General features: G+C 41.2%; 2 protein-coding genes across 5 annotated transcripts in view; both read left to right on the top strand.

Moving 5' to 3' along the window:
- The window catches only part of LOC122542857 (mitogen-activated protein kinase kinase kinase kinase 5-like), a 129,390-nt gene extending 125,726 nt beyond the window's left edge, over nucleotides 1–3,664 (top strand). For all 4 annotated transcript variants that reach the window (XM_043680955.1, XM_043680957.1, XM_043680954.1 and 1 more), the window contains 2 exons: nucleotides 2,344–2,399; nucleotides 3,242–3,664. In XM_043680955.1, coding sequence (XP_043536890.1) covers nucleotides 2,344–2,399; nucleotides 3,242–3,380 — 195 coding nt within the window. In that variant the 3' untranslated portion in view covers nucleotides 3,381–3,664. The remainder of the gene's footprint in view (nucleotides 1–2,343; nucleotides 2,400–3,241) is intronic.
- A 1,584-nt stretch (nucleotides 3,665–5,248) lies between these two features.
- Nucleotides 5,249–27,266, top strand: part of LOC122542860 (cyclin-dependent kinase-like 1) — a 59,955-nt gene continuing 37,937 nt past the window's right edge. The window contains exon 1 of the mRNA XM_043680961.1: nucleotides 5,249–5,993. Within this exon, the coding sequence (XP_043536896.1) occupies nucleotides 5,826–5,993 (168 nt within the window). The 5' untranslated portion in view covers nucleotides 5,249–5,825. The remainder of the gene's footprint in view (nucleotides 5,994–27,266) is intronic.

The raw sequence follows: 27,266 nt of genomic DNA on the forward strand, positions 1-27,266 counted from the left end.
GGCCTATCACCCTCGCCTTGACCTCCTTCCACCTATCGCATTTCCAATGCCCCTCCCCCAAGTCCCTCTTCCCTACCTTTTATCTTAGCCTGCTAGATACACTTTTCTCATTCCTGAAGAAGGGCTTATGCCCGAAACGTCGATTCTCCTGTTCCTTGGATGCTACCTGACCTGCTGCGCTTTTCCAGCAACACATTTTCAGCTCTGATCTCCAGCATCTGCAGTCCTCACTTTCTCCTAATGAGATGTAGAATCAAGCATAGTAATTGAAGTGCAAATCAGCCATGCTGTAGTTGAATAGTGGAACAGGCTGAAAGGGCTGAACGTCCACCTTCAGTTCCAATGGAAATCCAGCTCCATTAGAGGAGGCAGGATAGTGGATAAACCTCAGCTTTACCATTTACACTAAGTGCTATGTATATTCCCAGGGCCAGACAGACTGAATTGTTTGTTCTTTTTACTGTTCTTGCTGTTCTAAGTTTGTGTGGGAGTTTCTTGTTCAGCAACGATGAATGCCTGGTTAGACAGCTTTGTCATTTGTGGGTATTGGTTATTGAAGTAACAAGGTTTCATCCAGTTTTCACTCAAAATTATATGATTCCAAGTCCAGTGAGCATGAGCACTCACAGGAAGAAATACAACTAAAAAATGAATGTCACCATCTGTAATCACTACTTTATTCACTGACATAAAATCATGTTCAGATTCAATCTGAACACAGCTTGTTCAGTCATAACAAACTGTCACAGCAGAAGAGAGGAGTCAGTTGTTTGGGACAATGGAAAGTGGTGTGGCGAGAAGTTTCAGCAGCAGTGGGAGAGGCTGTGAATACGGAAGAGGAGGTCAGTGGGGAAGGGGAAAGAAAGGATTGAAGACGTGAACTGGAAAGGGAGCAGAGTGAATGCAAAGAAGGTGAGTGGGGGAAAGAGGATATATGGGGAAAGGTAAATTGACTGGATAGGATGAGACTTGGATAGCAAGAGGATGGGCGGAGCATGAATCAGAAATAAGCTAGGGAGATGATTGGGTAGAAAGAGATGTAAGAGAGATGGTTTGGTGGGGGGAAGAACTGGGAGCATATAGATTAGGAGAGAGGATCAGGTGAAAAGAAATGAATGGAGTTGATAATCTAATAGTAGTATTAATTAATGGTATTACTTGTTATTTTATAATATTATTCAGCAGTTCAAAAATAGGTACAAAAGGTGAAGTCACAAAGTATCAGAGGTGAGCTGGCAAGATGGATACAGAATTGGCTCAGTCATAGGAGACAGACGGTAGTGGTGGAAGGATGCTTTTCCGAACGGACAGTTATGACGAGTGGTATTCCACAGCACTTCTGCTGTTTGTGGTCTACTCAATGATTTAGAGGAAAATGTGGCTGGGCTAATTAGTACGTTCATGGACAATACAAAGATTGGTGGAGTTGCAGATAATGAGGATGGTCAGATGATGTAGCAGGTTATAGATCAGTTGAGGCATGCGCAGAAAAATGGAGTTTAATCCAGACAAAGGTGATGCATTTCGGAAGTTCAAATTCAGGTGGAAATTATATGGTGAATGGCAGAACCCTTAGGTGTACTGATATGCAGGGGGATCTGGGTATGCAGGTCCACAGATCACCTGAAGGTGGCAGTGCTGGTAAAAAAGGTAAAAATGGCGTATGGCATTCTTGTTTTCATTGGAAGGGGCATAGAGTATAAGGATAGGCAAGTTATGCTGTAGCTTTATATGACTTTAGTTAGGCCACACTTGGAATATTGTGTACAGTTCTGGGCATCACACTTCCAGAAGGATATGGATGTTTTGAAGAGGGTACAGAGACTGTTTAACAGGAGATTGCTTGGTATGGGGAATTTTAGCTATGAAGAAAGATTGGATAGACTGGGTTTGCTTTCACTGGAATGCAGGAGATTGAGGGGTGACCTGATAAAAGTTTATAAGATTGTGAATGGCATGGATAGAGTGGAAAGTATGAGGCTTTTTCACAGGTTGGAGGGGTCAATTACTAGGGGGCACAGGTTCACAGTGCGGGATGGCAAGCTTAAGAGATGTGTGAGGCAAGTTTTTCACACAATGGGTAGTGAATGCTTGGAATGCGCTCCCAGAGGAGGTGATGGAGGTAAACACACTAGCAGCATTCAAGAAGCACCTGGATAAATATGTGAATAGGAAGGGAATAGAAGGATATGGATCCTGTAAGTGAAGACAGTTTTAGTATGGTAGGACAAAATGTATCAGCTCAGGTTTGGAGGGCCAAAGGACATGTTCCTTTGTTGTGTTGTTCTTTGTTTTTAAATAATCAGAAAAATGACTCAAAACAATATTGCTATTTATTTACAGATTTTTGAGGAGAAATCAGAACACAGTCGACTTTATCGTTTTTTGGGAGCTGACAGGTAAGAATCTTCAAAAGTAGTCATGTTCTGCACTGAGTCCTATTGCTTTGCTACATGACCTTTGGGAAACCTTGACATTGTGCAGCTTGTCTTTCTGTAATTCTCAATAAAACAGCCCTTCGGGCCATCTCAATAAAAACAAACAAAGCCATAAGATTGTTTAATAAACTGCTGTATACCTGTGGCAGTTGGCAAAGGTTGAGAGTGCTAAATCTGTGTCACAGATCACTAAAACTGCAACCAGAGAACTAAATTTGGTTTAGGAATTGAATACTATGGAAATGAATGGCAAGTCTCTTGATCCAATAGGATTATGTAGGATGGAAGGTAATGGGAAGTATTTTGATCAGTTGGGATTCTGTCCATGGGGACTAAGTGAGATGAGATTTGGCTTATTTTGGGTTTCTGTACAATGCAACTAATGGGTAAAAGTTTGGTCCATCTAGAATTCTGTACATTGGGATTCTGTACAATGGGAATAAATAGAGAAGGGGAGGGCAATTAAAATTCAATGCATTGTGGTGAGTGAATGGAGAAGCATTGAATTTCCAGATAACTGATCAGGTTTGTTGGTGGTCCAGTAGTTTGTTAGAACCCTCTGTTCATGTTAGCACATGAAGAACAATCACTTAGGGAATGTATAAGTGGATGCCTAATGCTATGGATGTATCATAAACTTTCTACAAATGACGTGAGGCAAGTGTCAAATATTGGTGAAGTCTGGACACAAACAAATATTTCAATTCAGTGGCAAACATCACAGTCAGTTTTAGCCATTAGGAGGGTCTCTCAAGGGAAAATAATGTTGTGACATTGATGATATGTTGTATTTTTGTTTAAAGCTGCAGACTGGTGATCTTTGAAACCAGGCTGGCCGATGACCCCACCTCTCACAGCAATCTCTACACTATGCAAGTGCCAGAGAACCCGTTGTGCAAGATGGGAGCCGTGCACTCAGATGGGGCCACAGCCCGTCAATGACGCCATTCTCATGGGAAAAACAGGATTTTTAGCAGCACGACAAAGCTTAAAAGAGAAGATATTTAATATTGCTGACCACTCTGCATACTGTGTTGGGTGTGGGTTAAAGGTTTGTCCTTGACTGCTGAATCTGCATTACAGTTTGGATGTGTCCTTGTATTATAGCAACACCTTCTAATTCAACATCATGTAAAGCTTGAATGATGAATATTCTAAAGTAGAATTGAGAAATGAATTAATTGATATTTCTATAAATAAATAAATTTATTTGATGTGATACAGTACATCTTCTTTGGTGCAGTGACTTCAATCTAGAGTTTAGTCAGTTTGCCAGGCTGTGGTTGAAATCTATTAAATGGATATACTTAACACATTAGGGTATGCCAATCAGAAAGGCATGTCCAAAAAAAACCACAATTCTGTTCCCCTCCCTGTCAATTTTGAACAATTAGGTTGAAGCAAGTTGTTTGCAAACTCAGCACCCTACTTGACCACTAGCTACACTTGTTGTTCACATCTTCTCTATTTCCAAGTCTACTTACATTTACCTCTATCTCCATCTTCCCTCATATGCTACTGAAAATCTCATCCTTGCCTTTATACCCTTCAGATTAGATTATTCCAATACTTTCTTGGTCAGCCTCTGGCCATTTGAACTTCAGTTGGCAGTGGTGTCAGTCAATGTAGATGAACCTGTGCTGCATTCAGATTATCTTACTGAAACAGATACATTTTGGGAAATATCACACTCGCTGTGTTAACAAGGCTATTGAACAGAATCTGTCTGTGTTTGTGGGCAATGTACAAATCAGTTATTTCATCCAGTTCATAATATTTATCAACTGACTGTTTTCCCTTCATATATTCACAGGGCCAAATACTTAAAAACAGCCTCCAGCTGGATGTCTGGTAGGGGTAGGATTCTTCAGGGGAACAAGTCACTCAACAGTAAGCAGCCTCACTGTCATGTCAAAAACAGAGACCCTGAATGGGTTGACTACAATTTTTTTAGTGTGTTGCTGGAAAAGCACAGCAGGTCAGGCAACATCCCAGGAGCAGGAAATTTGACGTTTTTCCTGCTCCTCGGATGCTGCCTGACTTGCTGTGCTTTTCCAGCAACACATTCTGGACTCTAATCTCCAGCATCCGCAGACCTCACTGTCTCCTAGTTCTTCTTAGGCATCCCTCAGAAACAAGAATAACATGCTTCCACCCCAATTAGATTGGTTCAGAGACGGCAACTCAATTTGCCATCCGCAGACTCCCCAAACGTTGCTGCTTGATGGGTGGGGAAAGTGAGTTGTTTGGAGGTTTGTGCACTCCTTTGACATGTCCGATTCTTGATGAAGGGCTCCTGCCCGAAACGTCGATTCTCCTGCTCCTCGGATGCTGCCTGACCTGTGCTTTTCCAGCAACACACTCTCGACTCTGACCTCCAGCACCTGGGGTCTTCACCTTCTCCATGTCAGCTTCACCTTTGCATTTTTTTCCGATGAAGACTCCCTACGTGAATAGTGTCTTCCCGAGTGAATCCTGTCTGTTTTGGTATTTCCATAACACCACTTTGCCAAAACAACTCCAACGGGTGAGCTTTTCTTCCCCCTCAGTTGCATTTTGAGTAATTCTAACACTTAACTTCAGTTCAATCCCTTTCCTCGTGCCTCAGTCTCATATAAATCCTACTCCCTGCCTTTTGTCGCCAGATCAATTCTGACTCTCTGCTCCCTCTCTCCAGGTAGATCCTATTCCTCCCGCCCACTGTCTCCAGGTAAATCTTATTCCCCGCTCTTTTTTTTTATTAAAACCTCCCTCCTCTTTCCAAAGATCATTTTCTTCTCCCTGAATTTTGCATGTAAAATGTAACCAACTGAAGAGACCTATCAATGCCCACAGTTAGTCGCACGTGCCCACAGCCTCCAATAGTGATCAACGAAGGCGGGGCTCGGACTGTTGCAGGACGTACGTGATCATGATTGGGTTGGGAAAGGCGGATTGACAGGTTTGGAGTTAGAGCAGGTTGGAGGGACTGGGTAGTGGAGTGAGGGTAAACAAACGGAGGTAGGATCCGCCAAGCAAGAGATCGTTACAACCTGCCTTTAAAGGAAGAGACAGCAATAGAATAAAAGACGCAGAGAGAGGATAGTAGCAAAGAGAGAAAAAGATGGCAAGAGAGGAAGGTGAGAAACCGGGAGAGTAACAAAAGGAGAATGGAAATACAGCAATCGAGAGAAGAGAAAGGCAGATCAACAGAGAGAAATCGCTACAGAGAGAAACTGTGATAACTGGAAGTCAGTGAAGTAGCGCTCGATAAACATTTTTAAAAATCAGATTGATCTTTGAATTAAAAACATATTTTCAACTGAAAATCAGAAGCAGAAAAAGCAAATTTTATAGTCTTTGCTTTGGAGACTTTGGCGTTTGTGAAGCTGGGACTCTGCCAGCGAGATGGAGAAATATGAGAAGCTGGGTAAAATCGGGGAAGGCTCCTATGGGGTAGTGTTCAGGTGCAGGAACAAGGACACAGGTCAGATTGTGGCCATCAAGAAGTTTGTGGAGTCGGAAGACGATCCTTTGATAAGGAAGATTGCTTTGAGAGAGATCCGAATGCTAAAGGTAAAGTTGCATTAACTGCTACATTTAGTTGGTTTCTAGAGATTCAGAAATTGTTCTTCCAGAAGGGAATATATTCTAACTTCCTCCTAAATCCAGTTCACTCGGCACATTAGTACTCTATGACCTGTACTGACTGGTTCCTGGGCTAACAAAAAAGTAATTTCAAAATTCTCATTCTCCTGTTTAAATACTACTTCTGTTGCACCCTCCCAATCTATATAATGTTCAATGACCTGAGAATTGTCTGGATTATTTTCTACATTGGAACACTTCAAACAAATACTTCAGTGGTAGTGAAGGGTTTTTTAACAGGCGCCTGGTGGTCTGAAAGGTGTGACTATATTTAAGTCTTTCTTGTAAGGAAAAAAAACTCCTTTTGCTCCACCATTACCTTTGGGCTCTTAACTCTGGAAATCTGTTATGAAACGGTGGCACAGTGGCTCAGTAGTTAGTACTGCTGCCTCACAACACCAGGGACCCAAGTTCAATTCCAGCCTTGGGGACCCTCTAGGTGGAGTTTGCACGTTCTCCCCGTGTCTGCGTGGGCTTCCTCCGGGTGATGCTAAATTGCCCATAGTGTTAGGTGTATTCGTCAGTGGTAAATGTAGGGGAATGGGTCTGGGTGGGTTACTCTTTGGAGGGTCGGTGTGGACTTGTTGGGCCTGTCTCCACACTGTAGGGAATCTAATCTAACCAAAATCTTTGTGACTACTCAATGTTACCACATCGATCAACTTTCTGGATACCTGTCCCAATGTCTCCTTTATCTTGGTGTCAGAATTTGTCTAATTACAAAAAAAAGTCTTGAGACTTATGTTTGACGGTTTAAAAAAGGAAAGACTTGAATTTGCAACATGCTTTACACTATACTTCTGTTGTGTAGTTCTTGTTGGTAAGTAGGAAATGGGGTAGTCAATTTGTTCAAAACCAGATCTCACTAACAATAATTAAGTATGTGATTGTATTTATGATTTTGGAATGAGGAATAAGTATTAGGAACAACATTGGGGAGGACTGTTTTTGAGTAGTATCCTAAAATATTTTAAGTGTGGGTAATGGGGCTTCAGTAGAATGCCTCATAGGTATTTTATAAGTGCAGCTCAACCCGTTGCTCCTGTGTTATCTCTGCATTAAAGAATGTGAAATGCTTTTGCTAACAGAAATGGATTGTATCATTGGGATTGCAAGAATGTGTCGACATCAATCACCTAGTTCCCTGGGAGAGGGAGGCCAGCCCAGGAGCTGTCAATAGCTACAATCAGGTGGAAGGCATCTATCATCCTGCTGAAATTCCCTCACTTGTCTAACTGATGCTCACCACTTGCCCATGTCGATTTGTTGTCTCTGTACTTGCAGAATTCTACTTTGTGCATCTGTTAACTTAAGGCGACAACTGTGTGTCAGAGTATGGAACACTCAGCTAAGTCAGAATGTTATGCATTGTTCACTGCTTCTGAAGACGCTTGAGCAAAATCCAGGCTGACAATGTGCAATACTAGTGAGGAAGTATTGTAATATTAGGTATGTGATTTTACTGATGCAAATGGACCCATCTGCCTTCTCTACAGGATGTAAAAGAATCCATAACATCATTTCAAAGATGACCAGGGGAATTCTCCCTGATATCCTAGCCAATATTTAACATTCAACAAGTGATATAAACAGACAATCTGTTCTTTCACTGCTTATGGGATCTTGTTGTCTGCAGGTTGGCTGCTGCATTTTGTTTGTTACTATCATAGCTCTGACTTAAAAGTATTAATTGGCTGTAAAACCATCGAGACATACTGAGGTCATGAAAGGATCTGTACAAATGCAGGGTTTCAAGTAAGTCCTGTAATGCCTTTTTCTTTGTTTCTTGTAATGTCTTAGTTTACTATAATGAGTGGTTCATGATGAACTGATCCTCTGCTTCTTGTTATCTGCTTCACGAGATTTGAGCATATTTATGCAAACTGAAGTATGACTAAATTTTCAGTTTATGCCAACTGGGTGTAACATTGTCTCACAATTCTAAACTTGGGAATACAGTGAACCTTTACTGAGTCACCAAATACTAGGAGTGTATCAGCTCTAAACTGCCCCAATCAGAAATTAATTGATGAAGCCACACATTCCTCCTTACATTAGATTAGGTATCACCTGAGTACCTCACCATTGCTCCAACTAGGTTATAGTACTTCCACCAAAGCCTGAACTGCCTCCTTTCCAAAGAATGTCTGAATTAATGTTTGCCACCAAAGGCAAAAATACAAAAGTACAAAAATTAGACAAAAAAGAAAATTATTTTTATTCATCCTCATAGGATGGCAGGTGGGACTTAAGCCCACAGGTAGGGACACTACTACTGTGCAACAAGAGTTCCAAAATTAGATGTACATGCTTTTTCTGAAATGTCATCCTCAAATAGTGTTTCCTAACTCAGTGCAAATAATTGGTCAGAATTTTGAGTATAGGATTTGGGATGTCATGCTGCAGCTGTACAGGACATTGGTGAGGCCAGTTTCAGAATTCTGTATACAGTTCTGGTCATTCTGTAGGAAGGATGTTGCCAGCAATGATGCCTGGGTTCAGTTCCCATCTGCTCTAGCGGTGTATAATAACTTCCTTGAACAGGTTGATTAGAAAGTATCCATAATGTTTTGCTGTTATGCTATCAAAATAATATCATTCACAAACTAAGAAAAATAAATTATTTAAAAATGGATGTTGCCAGCAACATCCTTGAGAGGGTGTAGAAAAGATTTACAAGGATGTTGTCAGCACCGGAGAGTTATAGGGAGAGGCTGAATAGTCTGGGCATTTTTCCCTGGAGTGTCAGAGACTGATGGGTGACCCTTATAGAGGTTTATAAAATCATGCCGGGCATAGATAGGGTGAATAGCCAGGGTCTTTTTCCTAGGGTGAGGGATCCAAAATTAATAGGCTTAGGTTTAAGGTGAGAGGGGAAAGATTTAAAAAGGACCTGAAGGGTAACTTTTTTGTGCAGAGGGTGGTGCGTGTATGGAATGAGTTGCCAGAGGAAGTGGTGGAAGCTGGTATAATTACAACAATTAAAAGGCATCTGGATGGGTATATGAATAAGAAGTGTTTAGAGGAATATGGCCAAATGCTGGCAAATGGGACTAAGTCAGATTGGGATGTCTGGTTGGCGCAGACGATTTGGACTAAAGGGTCTGTTTCTGTGCTGCATGACTAAATAGATTTCACTTCTGAGGGGCTATCCACCCACTTCATCTCACACCTTCTGAAATGCCCTATTTCAATTCTCTCCTCAGAATTGTCCTTCCTCCTACTTTGCAATCCTCTCCCAGACAAAATCTGCAAATCTACACAGCAAATGGAAAATAGATTAATCACCACCATGTCCTATCGCTGAGACAAACTATTCCTTCTGCATGAGAACAGATTGTGCACTAAATTTAGTTACAAATTCCAGATTGGGATTACATTTACAAAAATGTACCAGTTCCCTTCTTGCTGTGGACACAATCTTAATTAATTGTGTTTATTTGCCAGTGCATTATCAGATGTTTATTCCATTAGGGAGAAATCAGAAAGTGGGCTGCCTGTCCCTTTTGATATTGGGATGTAATGGACAATGGTTAATCCACGTTATATCTTTGGTAAGCTATACAGTTAAAGCTCTGATCCATGAGACTACAACTGCTGCCAAATGGAATTATTCCTCTTTTGTTAATCAAGTTTGTTGTTAGAATTGTAGAATGGTTACAGCACATAAGGGAGCCATTCTTCTCACCTTGTCCATGTCAGTTCCCTGTGTGGGCCAGGTAGTCCCATCCTAACTTTTGCCAAAAATTCTGCACTTTTTTTCAGATATTCCAATTCTGCGTTGAAAGCTATGATTGACTCCACCAGACTCTTAGGCAGTCCATTTGAGATCCTAACCATTCACTGCATCTTTTTAAACAAAAATCGCTTGCATCACCATTATTTTTGCCAGTCAACGTAAGTTAGTTCCACTATGAGAACACATGTCAAATAATTAAATAAACAACAGAAGAGGAAAGGTGAGCTTCATGCAATGATGACCTGGATTGTGCTGCGTGAAAGGCTGGTGGAAGCAGATTCAATCGCAACTTTCAAAAGGGATCAGATAAATACTTGAAGGCAAATACTTCCTAGCTATGGCGAAAGAACAGGGAAGTGGAACTCAATTAGGCAGCTGTCTCGAGATCTGGGAAAGGGAATGGTTGTCTCCTATCCTGCATGATTCTATCTCTTGTGCAGTTGCCCTTTTCATATGAACAAGTGATCTATATGCATTATTTCACTGGTTGGCTTAACAGGAGGATTACCGTCAGGTCAGACCTGGGCTGGGGTTCTAATTGATGTTGGAGATTTGATTAATGTTTTTGTATATTTATATTGTTTCCATCTATTAGTCTTTTAAAATTAGCCAATTAAAATTTAAATTGTAAACTGAACTATACAGACGGGTTTTTCTGTATACATGTGTAATCATTATCAAAGTTAAACCGGACAGATCACTTTCCAGGTGAAACTGAGGACTGCAGATGATGGAGATCAGAGTCAAAAAATGTGGTGCTGGAAAAGCACAGCAGGTCAGGCAGCATCCAAGGAGCAGGAGAATCGATGTTTTGGGCATAAGCTCTTTTCCAACCTAACAGCAGGCATCTGCCATACCAACTTTGATTCTGTAGAAATAATTAAATTAGTTAGTCACCTTTCATTAATGAAAAAGAAAAATATGTTACAGTTTGTTAATCAATAAAGGGTTCTTTTTGTGGTTCTTCTGAAGGTTGCTTTTATTGACCATGCCTTGTTGCCTTGAGTTGATGGTGCTGGGCCACATTCTTGAACCACTGGAATCCTGATGTTGGTGATATGCCTGTGATGATTTTAAATAGAGAATTCCAGGAAAATGAGCCATTGACTAAGCAATGTGTGACCAATTTAGGATGATTTAGTGGTAGCATTTCCGAGACATCACTGCTCATGACTCCCTTTACTTTCAGCTCCCTCAAATGAAAGCTAAATTCAGACTGAAAATTTCTCATGTATGACTGACTGTAATATGATCTGTTAATGCTCAAACCTTACAACCAAAGAAGTGTAGACTAGTAATTTAATCTGTAGTTGCTTGTGTTCAAACCCTTTCTGCCTGTCTCTCTGACAATAATTAGATATTGAAGTTACTGAGAGGAGATTGTTCTAACTGTAAACAAACACTTCCATCAACCGATGTTAACAAAATTTAACCTATTGGGTATGGTTTGGAGCATCTTGACTATCCAGTCCCACCTTTACCGTGCAATATGCAAAATACTGTATAATGCGTTTTCACACTCTGATTATGGTTCTAAATTCATAGATCTGTTGAGATTAATTTGGTTTTGTTAGTAAACTTCTCAGATGTAATTCTTTTTAATACATAGATACGGGTCCCATCTAAGTACTGACATGCTTAATGAATGATGAGATCTTGCTGTCAATCGTCAAACAAGGTTCAGGCCAATTATGTTTCATTTTTTGCTTCAAGGAAGTTAACTGACTTGCCCTGATACAATTGCCTAATTAGAAAATACATTTGGCTGGATTTGAATTTCATTGGATCTTTGGAACTGAAACACCTGCATCAAGTGGATTTGCAGGCAATGGCTAACAATAACAATTTATATTCATACAATACCTTTAATATAATGTTCTGAGGAAAAGACGGTGAGGTAAAAAGATTGAGAGAAGGTATTCCACTGATGAGCCTACTAAAATTGGGAATCTTTTAGAGCGTACCTGGTGTGTATGCATGATAAGTTTTACCTTTGTTTTTGCTGTCAGGAGGACAAAACAGGAAAACAATGAGAATCCCTGATTTCACAAAGTCTGAAATTCTGCACTCCATTTCCTGCCTCCCTCACCTTTTTCCCCTACACTGTACTCCTCTGCATTAAATGAAAGTGTATTAAATGCTTCAACTGTCTCTGACCCCCAAACTATACATGAACTATTTCCATAGATTGACACTGGAACAAAAATAGCTATGGTTCTTAATAATGCTGCAAAGGTGAGATTGAAATGTGTCAGTGAAGATCACAACAAGGCTTGTCATCAACTGCATTTAGCATCTTATACTTTTAGAGGAGATCATATATCTTTTAAAATAATATTTTACATGCTTAATTCACCCACAGATTGTTACTGCTACTGTGGCTCTCTAGTGTTAGATTTGAACCAACAGCATTTTGCTCAAGTATTACATGGTTAAAAATGCTCCGCCCATACATATCTGTGGGATATTCAGAATTCAAGTGGACACAGGATTGAAAAATTACAATGTTATTTCAACAATAATGCAGCATGTGTATTATGAGCATGAATGTGTCTAGTTATGGGAGTGAACGGTTAGGGGTTCAGTCTATTGTATTCTGCATAATGAGAGAGAGTGGAAATAAGTCTGGTTGTCTCCATTACAGGAGGCATATAGAATAGGAATGAACAGGAAGTGTATTGATCCGTGGTTCTAAACAGTGAGGTTTGATCTAATTATTTTGAAAATTCTCAAGTGGCCTGAGGGAGGTTAGTGAACAGCAGGTATTTAAGTAGAAAAGCACAGTCTGTGCTTTTGTCTGTGCCTAAATAGATATTTAACTGTTTTTGAAAGTTTTTAGTTGTTTTGATACTTTTTTTTCTCCTTCACTGTGCATAGGATGGTGCCCAATCATGCCAACTCATTAATCAGTTCAGTCCAAACACTGAACAATGCCAATGATTCTGTACTAAAAGTAAATGTTATTGTTGGGACTTTGCCATTTAACTGCTGCTGCAAGTTGAAGTTCACACCAGGGGTCATTTCTGTTGGGAACCATACTCCAATCTTATGCACAGTAGGGCTCATTGAGCCATGATCATGACTAAGATCTTAGTTGTATTTTCCAACACCACTTCAAGCCCACCACCACCACTATCTCAGATACGGAGGTCAATTTTGGCTGAGCTTGAGACTGTGAAAGAAAAGCAGTTTGCATTTGTACACCCACTGTTTCCTCCCCCCCCCCCCCCCAATATGCTCTCAGAATAATTATAAGCCAAAATAGTAATTGTACTACATTGAAAGCTCTGACATTTTTCTATATTGCCTTCTCTGCCTTATATTTTAGGAAGGCATCAATGAAGTTAGTTCAATAATGGTTGCTTGCAACTAATTCTTAATAATAAAGTGCAATGCACAATAGGAATGTAGAAAAATGTTGCAAGTAATCTGCACATTTACAAACTCCTGCAAAAACAACAATAACTTGCATTGTTGTAATTTTCATTGTTATGGATCACACCAAAACCCCTTCAGTAATAGCAAGGCAATAGCCTAGACCCTAACTTTCATCTTATTTCAAGGCTAGTGTAAGGTGCTATGTTCCAGATGTACAGTAATTCAACTGGTTACACTACTTGGCTTTCAGCAAAACACACTTTCTTCTTATTCTAAAGTTAAAATACAAACAAAAAAAATTGTATGACTTTAACTCTATTGGAAAACTTAACAGAAAAATAGATGATTTAACTGCTAACCAGCAACTGTTCTAAGACAGTAAAATCCTCGGCAAAGGCAAACTCAGTAAAATAGATTGTCTCACAAGCGATTCTGGCGGCAGAGATAGAACCCAAGCTTTTAGCTGTAGCTGAGAGAGATGTATAGCTGCTTCCAACTTCATAACCCCAACATCTAGTGAAAGCTAAACTAAACCCTGGTTCTGTGGGAGCTTGGCTCCATCCATTCATCCTGCTTCTATTGTTCCAACATTTTAAAAAAAACAAATTTCCCCCAAGACGTCACAAGTAGTTGGCTTGGAAGAGACAGCTTGCTACCTCTGGCTCAAAACCTCTCCCCAGAAAAGGACAAAATACATTTCACAAAGCCATAGTATTGCTACATCATTTATATTGGCTCAGTAATCAATACTGGCCAAGGCACTGTAAAATATCTTTGAAACTCTCCCAATGATCTGCTAGGACTGACTTTAATAGATCTAGATTAGAGTAGTGCTGGAAAAGCACAGCGGGTCAGGCAGCATCCAAGGAGCAGGAAAACTGCCTTTAATAGGACTGATTCTCTTTTTGTGTGCAATTCCTTGTGTGCTTCACTCTGAAATTAGACTTGAATCTTTTTACAGTTAAGTTGTAGGAAGACAGTGAATAGTAATGAGAAGCAGGAGTTTTTCTCGTCTCTAATTAGAAAGAAAAAAACAGATTTTAAAAAAGTAATTTTTAAAATTCACTCGTGTCATGTGGACGATGCTGACTGGCCACTTGTTGCTGGACAAAACTCATCTGGTACATAACTCCTGGTGCCAGTTGGTCTGCAACTAAACTTCCCCCACTGGTGTAAACAGCAGATACAGTCCATGCTAATTGCTTTGATTTGGAAATGAGCGTGCCAGGCTACAACAGCCCCATTTTGAGGTATACAAGATGAGTTGGATCAGTAGATCTCATTTGCCTGTTTTACCAACCAAAACGACACTGGTCTTAGAGCTTGTATGCTCCTGTGCACAGCCCAGCAGTGATTCATGAGTTGAGACTAAAGATAGGATTGTGAAAATAGCTCAGAATAACTGGACTATGTGCTAACTAATCGAGGAGCTGCTTGCTTAATTTATAATCAATTGTCAGACATGGTTCTAATGTAAATCTTTCCATTAGTTGAAGTGCTTTCTATTTAAAGGCCTATCTTGTTGCTGCCTACGTCAGAGCAGCAACACGTGCTCACTTCTGGCAAAGACACAAAGAAGTCGATTCCTACCCAAAAACAATAACCAGAAACATCAACTGACTGACCAGAGAACCTGTTGCAGGTATGAACCTGAGCAAGGAACCTCACTACTAAAGCAGTGGTAACTGTTCACTATGGTTTGGAGATTTATAAGAATATAGTTAAGATTAAAAAAGGTAGTGTGAGCTTGAATCCTTTTCTGATGTCTGTAATTAAATCTTTATAAATTTTTTTAAGTAGTGAAATATAGTTTAAAGGTTTTTTCTTTAACTCTACTTCTGTACTATGGAGCTGAAAATGTGTTGCTGGAAAAGCGCAGCAGGTCAGGCAGCATCCAAGGAACAGGAGAATCGACGTTTCGGGCATAAGCCCTTCTTCAAGAATCCTGAAGATGGGCTTATGCCCGAAAAGTTGATTCTCCTGTTCCTTGGATGCTACCTGACCTGCTGCGCTTTTCCAGCAACACATTTTCAGCTCTGATCTCCAGCATCTGCAGTCCTCACTTTCTCCTTCTGTACTATGGATGCTGCCAGAACTGCTGAGTTCCTCAGGACTTTGATTTTATTTTAGGATCTAACAAGTCAAGTTTCACTCTTGGATCTGATTTGCTCAACTGGGACCATATGACAATGAAGAGACATTTTTAAAGTGACATTATTAGGCAGCTGCTCTTCGCATTGTCCTGTGGGATCTTCCACGTCGACCTTAGAGGGCCTACTTTTAAGATCTCATCTGAGCGACTGCAGTTCTGACAATGCAGCACACCTTCAATTGTGGACTGGGAGTACTTGCCTGGATTTTGCATGGAAGCCTCCAAGTGAGACCTGATCGACAACCTTCTGACATGGGCAAGGTGCTGTCCCCTGAGCCATGGATGACTCTTGATCATATCAAAAATGTTGAATGTTTAATTGTTGGTACTAAGCAGAAATTGTGATCGGAAAGGCAGAGAGGAAGAATTTTTTTTCTTTATGAAGCACCTTTCATGACCTTGGAATGACCCAAAACTCATATTATAATTTTAATTGCAGGTTTAGATAATCGGTTTCTTAATGGAATTCTTTCTTGGATAATCTTTAACCCACACCAGGTGTTTTATTGAATTCATTGGTGCAGTCATGTAGAAAATAGTCACTTAAGTACATTTTACCTGAAGGATGTTTAATTACGGGTACTCAATGGACTAGAACCAGAGAGAAGGTAGGGGAATAGCAGTAGGTTCATTGCTCATTTGAAGAGGTGGTGCAGACACCTCAGGCAAGGTCCCCCTCTGTGCTAAGTTTTTTTTTGTAATTCTGTGACTCTAGATCTGTTGGGAATTATTGCAACCCAACACTCACCACTGCCACATTCATCCCAACCTAAGTTCCCCATTGTCCTCTTAGAAGCAGTTGCTCAGTGCATCCCATTCCTGTCATTATCATCTCTTCCTCCTGGATACCTCTGGTTAGCTGTTAGTTTTGGTTCCTCTGTCTGTCTTTAATTGTTCTTAAGGATCATAGGAACATTGTCTCTAGTTGGTGCAAGATGCACACAGACACAGAAACTCTACCTGGTAGTGCTATATCACTGCCAAGAGATGGGTGTACCTGCCTTCAAATGGAAAGATAGTCCATTGAACAAGCCTCAGCCGTTCATTGATGTGTGAAGAAATGCCTTGGTGCTGTCAGCACTTCCCCCAAGTCCAAATTTAGCTCGGAGCCACAATATCTTTTGCTCTCACCCTCCAAGAGGGGCTGCATAGGTGGTGCAACTTCCAAGGGGAGGTCATGACTGACAAATCTGCTAGAATTCTTTGAGGAAGTAACAAGCAGGTTAGTCCAAGGAGAGCTAAAGGATATTATCTACTTTGACTTCTAGAATGCCTTTGACAAGGTGTCACTCAGGAAGCTACTGAGTAAGATAAGGGCCCATGGTGTTAGATGCAAGGGTCTAGATTAGAGTGGTGCTGGAAAAGCACAGCAGGTCAGGCAGCATCCAAGGAGCAGGAAATCGACTTTTCGGGCAAAAGCCCTTCATCAGGAATAGATGAAGGGCTTTTGCCCGAAACATCGATTTTCCTGCTCTCCTGATGCTGCCTGACCTGCGCTTTTCCAGGACCACAAATCGAGACTCTGGTTTCCAGCATCTGCAGTCTAACATGGATAGAAGCTTAGCTGCCTGGCAAAAAGCAGAGAATGGGGATAAAAGGATCCTTCTCAGGATGGCAGCTGGTGACAAGTGGTGTTTTGCAAAATTCCATGTTGGGACCACAACTTTTTACTTTATACATTAACAATCTAGATGAAGGAGCTGAGGGCATTCTGGCTAGGTTTGCAGATGATACAAAGATAGGGAGAGGGACAGGTGACATTGAGGAGGCGTGGAGGCTGCAGAAGAATTTGGACAGGTTAGGAGATTGGGCAAAGAAGTGGCAGATGGAGTATGTGAGAAAGTGTGAGGTTTTGCACTTTGGTAGGAAGAATAGAAGTATGGACTATTTACTAAATGAGGAGAAAATTCAGAAGTCTGAAGTACAAAAAGACTTGGGGGTTCTAGTCTCAAGGTAAACTTGCAGATTGAGTCAGTGATTAGGAAAGCATGTGCAATGTTGGCATTTATTTTAAGAGATTTTCAATATAAAAGCAGGGATGTACTTCTGAAGCTCTATAAGGCTCTGGTCAGACTACATTTGGAGTATTGTGTGCAGTTTTGGGGCCCATATCTCAGGAAGGATGTACTGGTCCTGGAGCCTGTTCAGAGGAGGTTCACAAGAATGTTCCGAGGAATGAACAGCTTAACATAGAAGGAACATTTGAGGATTCTGGGTCTATACTCGATGGAGTTTAGAAGGATGAGGGGAGATTTATTTAAAACATACAGAATACTGAATGGCCTGAATAAAGTGGATGTTAAAAAGATGTTTTCATTGGTTGGCGAGACTAGGTCCTGAGGGCACAGCCTTAGAGTAAGGGGAAGACCTTTTAGAACAGAGATAAGGAGGAATTTCTTCAGCCAGATAGTGATGAATCTATGGAATTCATTGCCACAGAAGTTGTGGAGGCTAGGTCATTGAGCATATTTAAGACTGAGATAGGTTCTTGAGGATCAGGGGTTACAGGGAAAAAGTGGGAGAATGGGATTGAGAAACTTACCAGCCATGATTGAATGGTGGAGCAGACTCTATGGGCTGAATGGCCTAATTTCTGCTCCTGTGTCTTTTGGTCTTATGGCCTGTGCCACCACTCCTGGATTCTCAGTGTCTGACTTCCTTGGACATGTAGAATGTAATCTTCAGAAGGACCACTTCTGCATACACAACTGTGGTGATGTCAGCTGTTCAGGCGCAAATTCATTCTGGATTAGGGGTATCTATCTCCATTAACTGACATCACTGGGCCGATTTGTGTATGTGCATGTGGCCATTTTGAGAAATGACTTTGTCATAGAGTCCTACAGCACGAAGACAGGCCCTTTGACCCAAACTGGTCCATCCCAACCAAAATGTCCATCAACGCTGCCCCATTTCCCTGCATTTGGCCCATATTCTTCTAAATCTTTCCTATCTATGAATTTATCCAAATACTATTTAAATGTTAATGTACCCGCCTCAATCACTTCCGCTGGCAGCTCATTCCAAATGTGTACCACCTCTGCGTAAACATAGTTGCCCCTCAGGTTCCCTTTTATTCTTGCCCCTCTAACCTTAAACTGATGTCTTCTCATCCTTGATTCCCAGACTCTGGAAAAGAGACAGTGTATTCGCCCTGTGCATGCCTCTCATGATCTTATACATTTCTATAAGATCCCCCCTCAGTCTCCTATGCTCTAAAGAAAAAGGTCCTAGCTTGTCCAACCTCTCCATATAACTCACCCTTGAGTCCTGGCAACATCCTTGTAAATTTCTTCTGCACTCTTTCCAGTTTAATAATATCCTCCCGAAAGAAAAGTGACCAAAACTGAACACAATACTCCAAGTGTGGCCTCACCAATGTTCTGTATAACTGCAACATAACTTCCCAACTTCTATACTCAGTGCCCTGACTGATGAAGGCCAGTGTTTCACTGCCCTGTCTACCTGTGACTCCACTTTCAGAGAACTGTGCACCTGAACTTCAAGGTCCCTACACTCCTTAAGGCTCTACCATTTACCATGAAACTCCTACCTTGATTTGACTTGTCAAAATGCAAGACCTCACACTTTTCTATATTAAACTCCAATTGCCATTTCTCAGCCCACTTCCCCAGCTAATCAAGGTTCTGCTACAATTTCTGATAACCTTCCTCACTGTCCACAATACTGTCTATGTGGTGTCATCTGCAAACTTGTACATTTTCATCCAAATCATTGATATAGATAACAAAAAGCAATGGGCCCAGCACTGGCCCCTGAGGCATTCCACTAGTCACAGGCTTCCAGTCTGACAAGCATCCTTCCGCTATTACCCTCTGCTTCCTACCATCAAGCCAATTGTGTATCCAATTTGCCCCCTCCGATACTGGAGCAGTTTGTGTTCAAATGTAGCAAGACCTAAACAACATTCAAACATGGGCTAATAAGTGGCAAGTAATATTTGTACCAAATAAGTACCAGGTAATTACCATCTTAAATAAGAGAGAATCAAACTGTCACCCATTGTCATTCGATGACATTACTATCACTGAATCTTACCACTGTAAACTGCTGGGGGTTACTCAGAAACTCAAGGGGAGTAGGCATATATATACTGTTGCTACAAGAGCAGGTGAAAGGCTGCAAATTGAGTAACTCTCAACCTTGCTTCTCATGGCCTGTACTTTATCTACATCACACAAGTCAGGAATGTGATGAAAGACTCTCCAATTGCCTGGGTGAGTCCTATCTCCAACAACACTCAAGAAGCTTGACACCATGCAAGCAAAGCAGTCTGTTTGATTGGCACCCTGGCTAACCCTTCATCAGTCACTCCCTCCACCACTTATGGAGGTGGCAGCATGTGTCATTTCTAAGACAAAATGCAACAACTTACCAAGGCCCCTTCAATTGTACTTTCCAAGCACGTGGCCACTACCACCTAGAAGGACAAGAGCATCAGGTAAATGGGAAGATCTCAATCTGCAAAAAATTGCCACTCTCCCAAAAAAAGCCACAGTCGATCCTGACCTGCCACTCCTTCACTGTCACTGGGTCAAAGTCCTGAGATATCCTCCATATACCATGTCAGTACAGCAGTTCACCTTGAGGGCAATTAGGGAAGGGCAATAAATTCTAGCCTAGCCACCTATGCCCACATCCCAGTATGAAGTTAAAAAGTACCTTCCTCATTAGATAACCAAAAGTTAGTGGTTTTGGAAAAGGGTTCTGAATATCAAATTTGACACACTCTTGTGACACAAATCTCCAAACGCAACCTATCGATCAGCCCTTCCCAAGTTTCCTCCCCAGTGTGAGGTATCTACATGATACACAGTCTTCTTTGTTCTGAGACTACTGTACAAGTGAAGTGACTAATAGTATTTAGGTAAATCCTCAATCATTGTTTCTTGTATCAATGTGTTGCTGTTTGATGCTGTGTGAGGCTCTGCATATATCAGTTTGCGCATTTATAATTGTATCCATAGGGACGGACAGCCCTGATGTATCTGTACATTGTATGGTTGGACTTCCCAATTACCCAAGCATTGGCAAACAGTTCTGACATGACCTAAGTGCCAGACATTCGATTTGTTGTTTTGAACTTTTTGTTACTATTGGCATGCCATTTGAGGGTGGCACATTTGTGCCATGGCAACATAAGAGGTTTTGATAGAATCTCTTTTCTCATCTGCATTTATCATCCCTCCCCTCCCCGCCACTCCACTTCACCCACACACTAGGTTACCTAAGTAGAGAGGAGATCCCAAGTTTGAGTTATTGAATCATGGAAATTATGAGAAGGTGAGTTATTTGATTTGGTCTGCTTCACTGCCACTGAACTCCAGTATCAATTCCCTCTAGCCTCTGGATACTGTATAACCTAAAGATTGCAACAGCTTGACAAGATTACTTCTCGTCCCTCCAACTTCAACCATCAAGAACCAGAGTAGGAATGGTGTTTGAACAGTATCAACACCAATCCCCTCCAGGTTATACACTAGTCTTGTTTGGATACTATATATTTCACTGTTCATTCGTTGTCATTGTGTCAATATTCTGAATTCTCTGGCTAACAGCAATGTGGGATGACCACTGCAGTAGGCTGTTCTCAAATCTCATGGTGGCAACTACGGATGGCCATAATTGCCAGCCTTGTCAGTGCCCAAATCCTGAGAAACATTAGTAAAAATGAAAAACAAAGACCAAGGTGGATAAGATTTCAGGAACACAATTAAAGAATGAGATGAAGTGAGTAAGTGGGCCGTGAATACTGCAAAGAAAATGATTTGGTAACAAACTCTGGTTATTAAAATACCGTATACAATTGGTCAATGTCTACTGAAAGTAGGTTTCCAAATAGATCTGTGTGATCTAAAACTGAAACCCACCAGAGACATTGAGTACTGAAATCTGTCACTACGCTACACTCCAGCCCAGGTAAGTAAATCCTTCCTACGATGTGACACCCAGAACTGCTCAGCATGCTGTAGGTGTGGTCTAACAAGGGCTTTTATAGCTGATGCATAACTGGACTGCATCTCATTCAAATCTAATTTATCCTTCCCTGTGCCCAGCACTGAAAACAGTACTCTAGATGAGCTCTGACCAGCTGAACTGAAGCAAAGGTTCCTCTCCCTTTGTATTCTGGTGTCCAGAACACACTGTTCCTCTACTATTCCTAGTTGCAATTTTTAGAACACACTCATATTTAATAGTTTTGAGTCCAAAGTGGTTTACAAAAGGTTATTCAGCTTCAGTTAACTCCTCAGATAACAGTTTTCATCAGAACCACAGATAGATGTTTGAGAAAGACTGGACAAAAAAAAGAGATGGGTTGAGACTGGGGACTTGTTGCAGTGGTGATGTTAGGGCGTATACACTAGAGAGCTAATAATTGGTTACTTCATACTGCTCATTAGAAAATTGTTATTTAACATAAAAGGTCTTGATGGGCCTCATCCCAGGTTCTTGAGAGGTGACTACTTAGGTAGTTAGTGTATAGGTTTTAATTTTCCAAAACTCTGTTGATTAAAGGGGCCATCCCAATAGATTGGAAGAAGGCAAATATAACACCTTTACTCTTTTTAAAAAAATAGAAAGGAGGAAACTGAGGATCAGTTAGTTTAACATCTGCCATCATGAAAATGTTAGGAACTATTAAACTGTAAGACCATAAAATGTAGGAGCAGAATTAGTGCATTCAGCCCATCAAATCTGTTCCACCATTCTATCATGACTAATATGCTTCTCAACCCCTCCTCTCCTGCCTTCTCCCTGTAACCTTTGATCCCTTTACAAATCAAGAACTACCCATCTATCTTAAAGACACTTTGTCTCCATTGCCTTCTGTGGCAATGAGATCCACAAATTCACCACCCTTTGGGCTGAAGAAATTCCTCCTCCTCTCAGTTCTGAAGAGTTTTGCCTTCACTCTGAGGCTGTGCCCTAAGTTCTAGTCTCTCCTCCTAGCGAAAACATCTTCTCCACATCCACTCTATCCAGGCCTCTCAAGATTCTGTAAGTTTTCAACGAGATCCCTCCCATCATCCTTCTAAACTTCGAGTACTGACCCAGATCCCTCAACGCTCCTCATATGACAAGCCCTTCATCCCCAGGATCATTCTTATAAACCTACTCTAGATCCCCCAAGGCCAACACAACCTTCCTTACATACAGGTCCAATACTGGTCATAATATTTCAAATGTGGCCTGACCAGAGTCATATTCCCTCTTGAAATGAATGCTAACATTGCATTTGCTTCCTAATGGCCAACTGAGTCTTCATGTTAACCTTAAGAGAGGTTAACATGCAGCCTCATGTTAACCTGCAGCCCACCCCAGCCCCCACGCGCATACACACAAAATTTGCGGGGTGAATTTGTACTTGCAGAATTACATTTTATTTTGCTCAAACACTGCATGAATTCATCTAAGATTCTGTAAATCCCTTTTTTAGAAATAGATCAGTCTGATCATTGGGGCACAGACAGCCTCACACAGGGCACCTCACACCATTAAAGCATTATCTGAGCTGACATGGCACCTATTGTTAAACTTCAGTTGAGAATGTAACTTTAAAAAAGTTCTGGGATTTACATATGAAAGAACTGTAACAAACATGGTCATTCTAAAAGATGACAGGCTTAACAAACAATCCAGGTCTTTTTCAATATATAATTTCAGTTACATCACACAGTAAACTTTTGCTATAAATTCTGCATCTTACGATCTTATACTCCACAATGACCTGATGAAGGAGCAGCGCTCTGAAAGCTAGTGCTTCCAAATAAACCTATTGGACTATAACCTGGTGTTGTGTGATTTTTAACTATGATCTTATGGCAGAGCATGCTTGATTGGGCAAATACCCTACTTTTTTTTTCTTATGATCTTTTGAATTTAAGTTCAATGATAACTACAGGACAACATATACCAACCTGAAATTGTCACATTTAAGGTTGATCCCTAGATTGTTGTTCACACTGTGACTGATGTTTGGATTAAGCCCCAGACTCATTCAACATAATTGAATACTTCTACATTGCAGACTGCAATGAGTTAGGTTGTCAAAATGGCCACTTCCACCTCCCTCCTAGTTTTCTCATCCTGAGATTGACTCCTGCATGCAAATGCTTTAATCTCACTAGTGGAAAAGCACTAAATGAACCAGAGCAGGGCTTTCTCTCAGGCTGGAGTGATTGATGGTTAGATTATGGGCTTCCGATCATGCATCATGGTCCCCAGCAATGAGCAAAGGCTGCAAAGCAGACTCCCAAGTAATTCAGAGTCTCGGTCCTATTGTTAGCAGTAATGTGGAGTGTGGTAGAATATGAGTTTATGATCATCCTACTAACATGACTGAAGCACGCAGTTCAGGGAGATTCCAGGTTGTTTTCTCAACCCTCCCAGACAAATGTTCTGAGACAAGAGTCAAGCAGGGTTCAGAAATGGGGTGTTGAGAGTCCAATATTCTTGCCTAAAAGGCATTAGTGAACGAGATGAGATTTTACAACAACTGATCACCACCATTAGAATAACTTTTTATTCAAATGTTTTTCTTTTTGAAATTCAAATTCACTATCTACAAATGGGTTTTGAGCCCATAACCCTTCAATATTAGCCTGGGATTCTGGATTACTAGTCCAGTGACATTAACACCACACCACCACCTCCCCCTTCTATAGGTAGGACAAATAAGCAGGGTTTTTGCTTTCATCCAATAGGCTTTGACTTCAGCTTGAATATGTGCCAAATTGGCACTTGGGTGAGAATAGGTAGAGTCCTCTATGATATGACAGACAGGTGACCAGTCCATTGACTTATTGTTTTGGCTCCTACATGAAAATGGCTATTTGTGGAAGCTGCCAGGAAGAACCAGCACCTTCAGGATAGGAGAAGTTGGGCAGGAAGGTGATGGGAAGGAAATTGTATTTTGTAAAATGAACTACATGGTTGAGTTGGCATTCCATTAATTGTTTCTTTTTTACATAACAGCTGTGAGCCGAGAGGATCATAATCTGTCACAGCTCCCTGCTTAACCACAAAAAACCACCAGCACAGTGGTAATGCATCTTGTTTAGCAAGAAGACATTAAAATGGGATGTTGTTAGCCACTGGTATCCATTACAGACAGATGGCACAAAATATGGGTAAGAGAGAGAGGTTGCTATCGCTGAGTGGAGTGGGGTGGGGGGAGCTGTGAGTATCTGGATCAATTGTCTTGAGCAAAATCTAGTGAAGAGGTAGTGTGTCAATGATACTTAGTAGTTGTATGTGTAGGGTCAGGTTATGGGATTAAGTAATCAGTGACTGAGCAGATCTTTTCTGAGTGTTGATTCTACTCTATCCAAATTGTCCAGATACTTTGATGCACAGAACAGGATCACTACATGCAGCAGGCTTGGCTTCAGGATACCTTTTCAAAGGGTGCCACACACCGCAGAATTATATTGGGGCCAGTCTGGAGCTGGAAGTTTGTGTGGCATACTGCAGCACTATGATATACTTAATTGTAATGCTGCCTGAATGCAGATCCATAGATTGAAATCCCAATACAATGTTGAGTCTGCAAAGGTTTTTTAGAAAATGTTGCACTACTGATAATGTCATTTTTGAATGCGAATTTACGCTGAGTCCTTATTTTCACACTCCACCACCCCAGCAAAAACAAATCAGGTGAATGTGAAAAGAAAACAAACAGCACCATTCAAAGAACAAAGAAATTCACTCTGGTATCCTAGTTAATGATTATCACTCAGCCATTTGTGACAAAATCCATTTTGGGTACTCTGAGAGAGTGTAACCTTCACCATACACTTGTTTGCAAGAATAGAATCCCATAGCATGGAAACAGACCTTTCAAAACAAGTTTTCTGTGCCGACCAGTCATCCCAACCTGACCCAGTCCCATTTGCCAGCGTTTGGCCCATATCCCCCTCTAAATCCTTCCTATTCATATACCCATCCAGGTGCCTTTTAAATGTTGTAATTGTACCCGTTTCCACCACTTTCTCTTACGTCTTGTTCCAAACACAGACCATGTTCTAAGTGAAAAAGTTACCTCTAGGGTTCCTTTTAAATCTTTTCCCCTCTCACTTTAAACCTAAACCCTCTAGTTTTGGACTCCCCTACCCTGGGGAAACAAAACCTCTCCGTGCCCCTCGTGGATTTTATAAACTTCTATAAGGTCACCCCTCGGTCTCTGATACTCTGGGGGAAAATTCCACAGTCTATTCAGCCTCTCTCTCTAACTCAAACCCTCTAGTTCTGGTAAAATCCTTAAATCTTTTCTGCACCCTCTCAAGTTTAACAGCATTCTTTCTACTGAAGGATGACCAGAATTGTATGCAGTATTATAAGTGTCCTAAACAATGTCCTATACAACCGTAACATGGCATCCCAACTCCTATACTCAATGCACTAACCAAAATAAAGACAAGCAAGCCAAATGCCACCTTCACCACCCTGTCTACCTGCAACTCACTTCCAAGGAAATATGCACCTGCACTCCTCGGTCACTTCATCAGCAACACTCCCGACGGCCCTACCATTAAGTGTATATGTCCTACCTTGGTTAGGTCTACCAATGCAACACCTCACATTTACCTAAATTAAACGTCTTCTGCCATTCCTCACGCAGCGGATTAAGGTTCCGTTATACTCTGAAGTACCTCATTTTATTGTCTAAAAATGTTAGCAAATGCAGTTCTGCCCAAAAATAGAGCTTTTTGCAAGGTTTTTGATGGAAAACTGAAGAATGTTCAAGGGTCACTGAACAGAGTTCAAATGTTACAGATAATGGAGAAAGTGAGTGAGATCATTAAAGGGGGAGAGAAGCAGAATTCGTGAAAGCAGTAGAGTTAACTCATCACTCCTGGGAAGGGAGCTAAATTATGCAAGTATGTAAAGAGGGCTCCAGTGAGGAGTCAAAAAGTGTGGCGCTGGAAAAGCACAGCTGGACAGGCAGCATCCGAGGAGCAGGAGAATCGACATTTCAAGCAAAAGCTCATCAGGACTGGCTCCAGTGAGTAGTCAAGTGCACCTGGATAACATTATACTGTTAGATCTGAGGAATGTTTTGTAATTAGTTGCCAGCTAAGTGTGGGCATTTAGATTCTGGGAGCTGAGAAAGTGGAAAGATTGCTAGCTATGTGTTGGAGGAAGCTGTGAGTGGCTTGGAAGAAGTCTCAGAGCATTAATGTATCAATGTAGGTGAATGAGTGGAGGTTGAAAAGCTTAAGCAATATTTGATGGATACAACTGAGCACAAGTAGAGGACAGGGATTGGGGAGATCCAGGGGTAGGACATGCTCAGTGAAGTTAGCTGGAATTATGTTTGTGAATGAGTACCGAGTGCAAATTGTAGTGGAGCGCAAACCAAGGAGGGTGATTGATCAGAATGGGAAGAGTTGTTGAAGCGATCCATGACAGACCATTTGTTGAGTTTTACAACCAGACCATCAAAAATGAAGAATTATATCTCCTGTGAAGTTTGGGTAACTAGGAGAGAATAGGGCCCCTCAAAGATCAGTAAGGTGGCCTTTGTGTGGAGCCACAGAAAATGGGGAGATACTAAATGAGTATTTTGCATCAGTATTTACTGTGGTAAAGGATATGGAAGATATAGAATGTAGGGAAATAGATGGTGATACCTTGCAAAATGTCCGTATTACAGAGGAGGAAGTGCTGAATGTCTTGAAATGCATAAAGGTGGATAAGTCCCCAGGACCTGATCAGGTGTACCCTAGAACTCTGTGGGAAGCTAGAAAAGTGATTGCTGGGCCTCTTGCTGAGATATTTGGATCATCGATAGCCACAGGTGAGGTGCCAGAAGACTGAAGGTCGGCTAACGTGGTGCTACTGTTTAAGAAGGGTGGTAAGGACAAGCCAGGGAACTATAGACCAGTGAGCCTGACGTTGGTGGTGGGCA

The sequence above is a fragment of the Chiloscyllium plagiosum genome, chromosome 41 (genome assembly GCF_004010195.1).
Source record: "Chiloscyllium plagiosum isolate BGI_BamShark_2017 chromosome 41, ASM401019v2, whole genome shotgun sequence".
Taxonomy (NCBI): Eukaryota; Metazoa; Chordata; class Chondrichthyes; order Orectolobiformes; family Hemiscylliidae; genus Chiloscyllium; species Chiloscyllium plagiosum.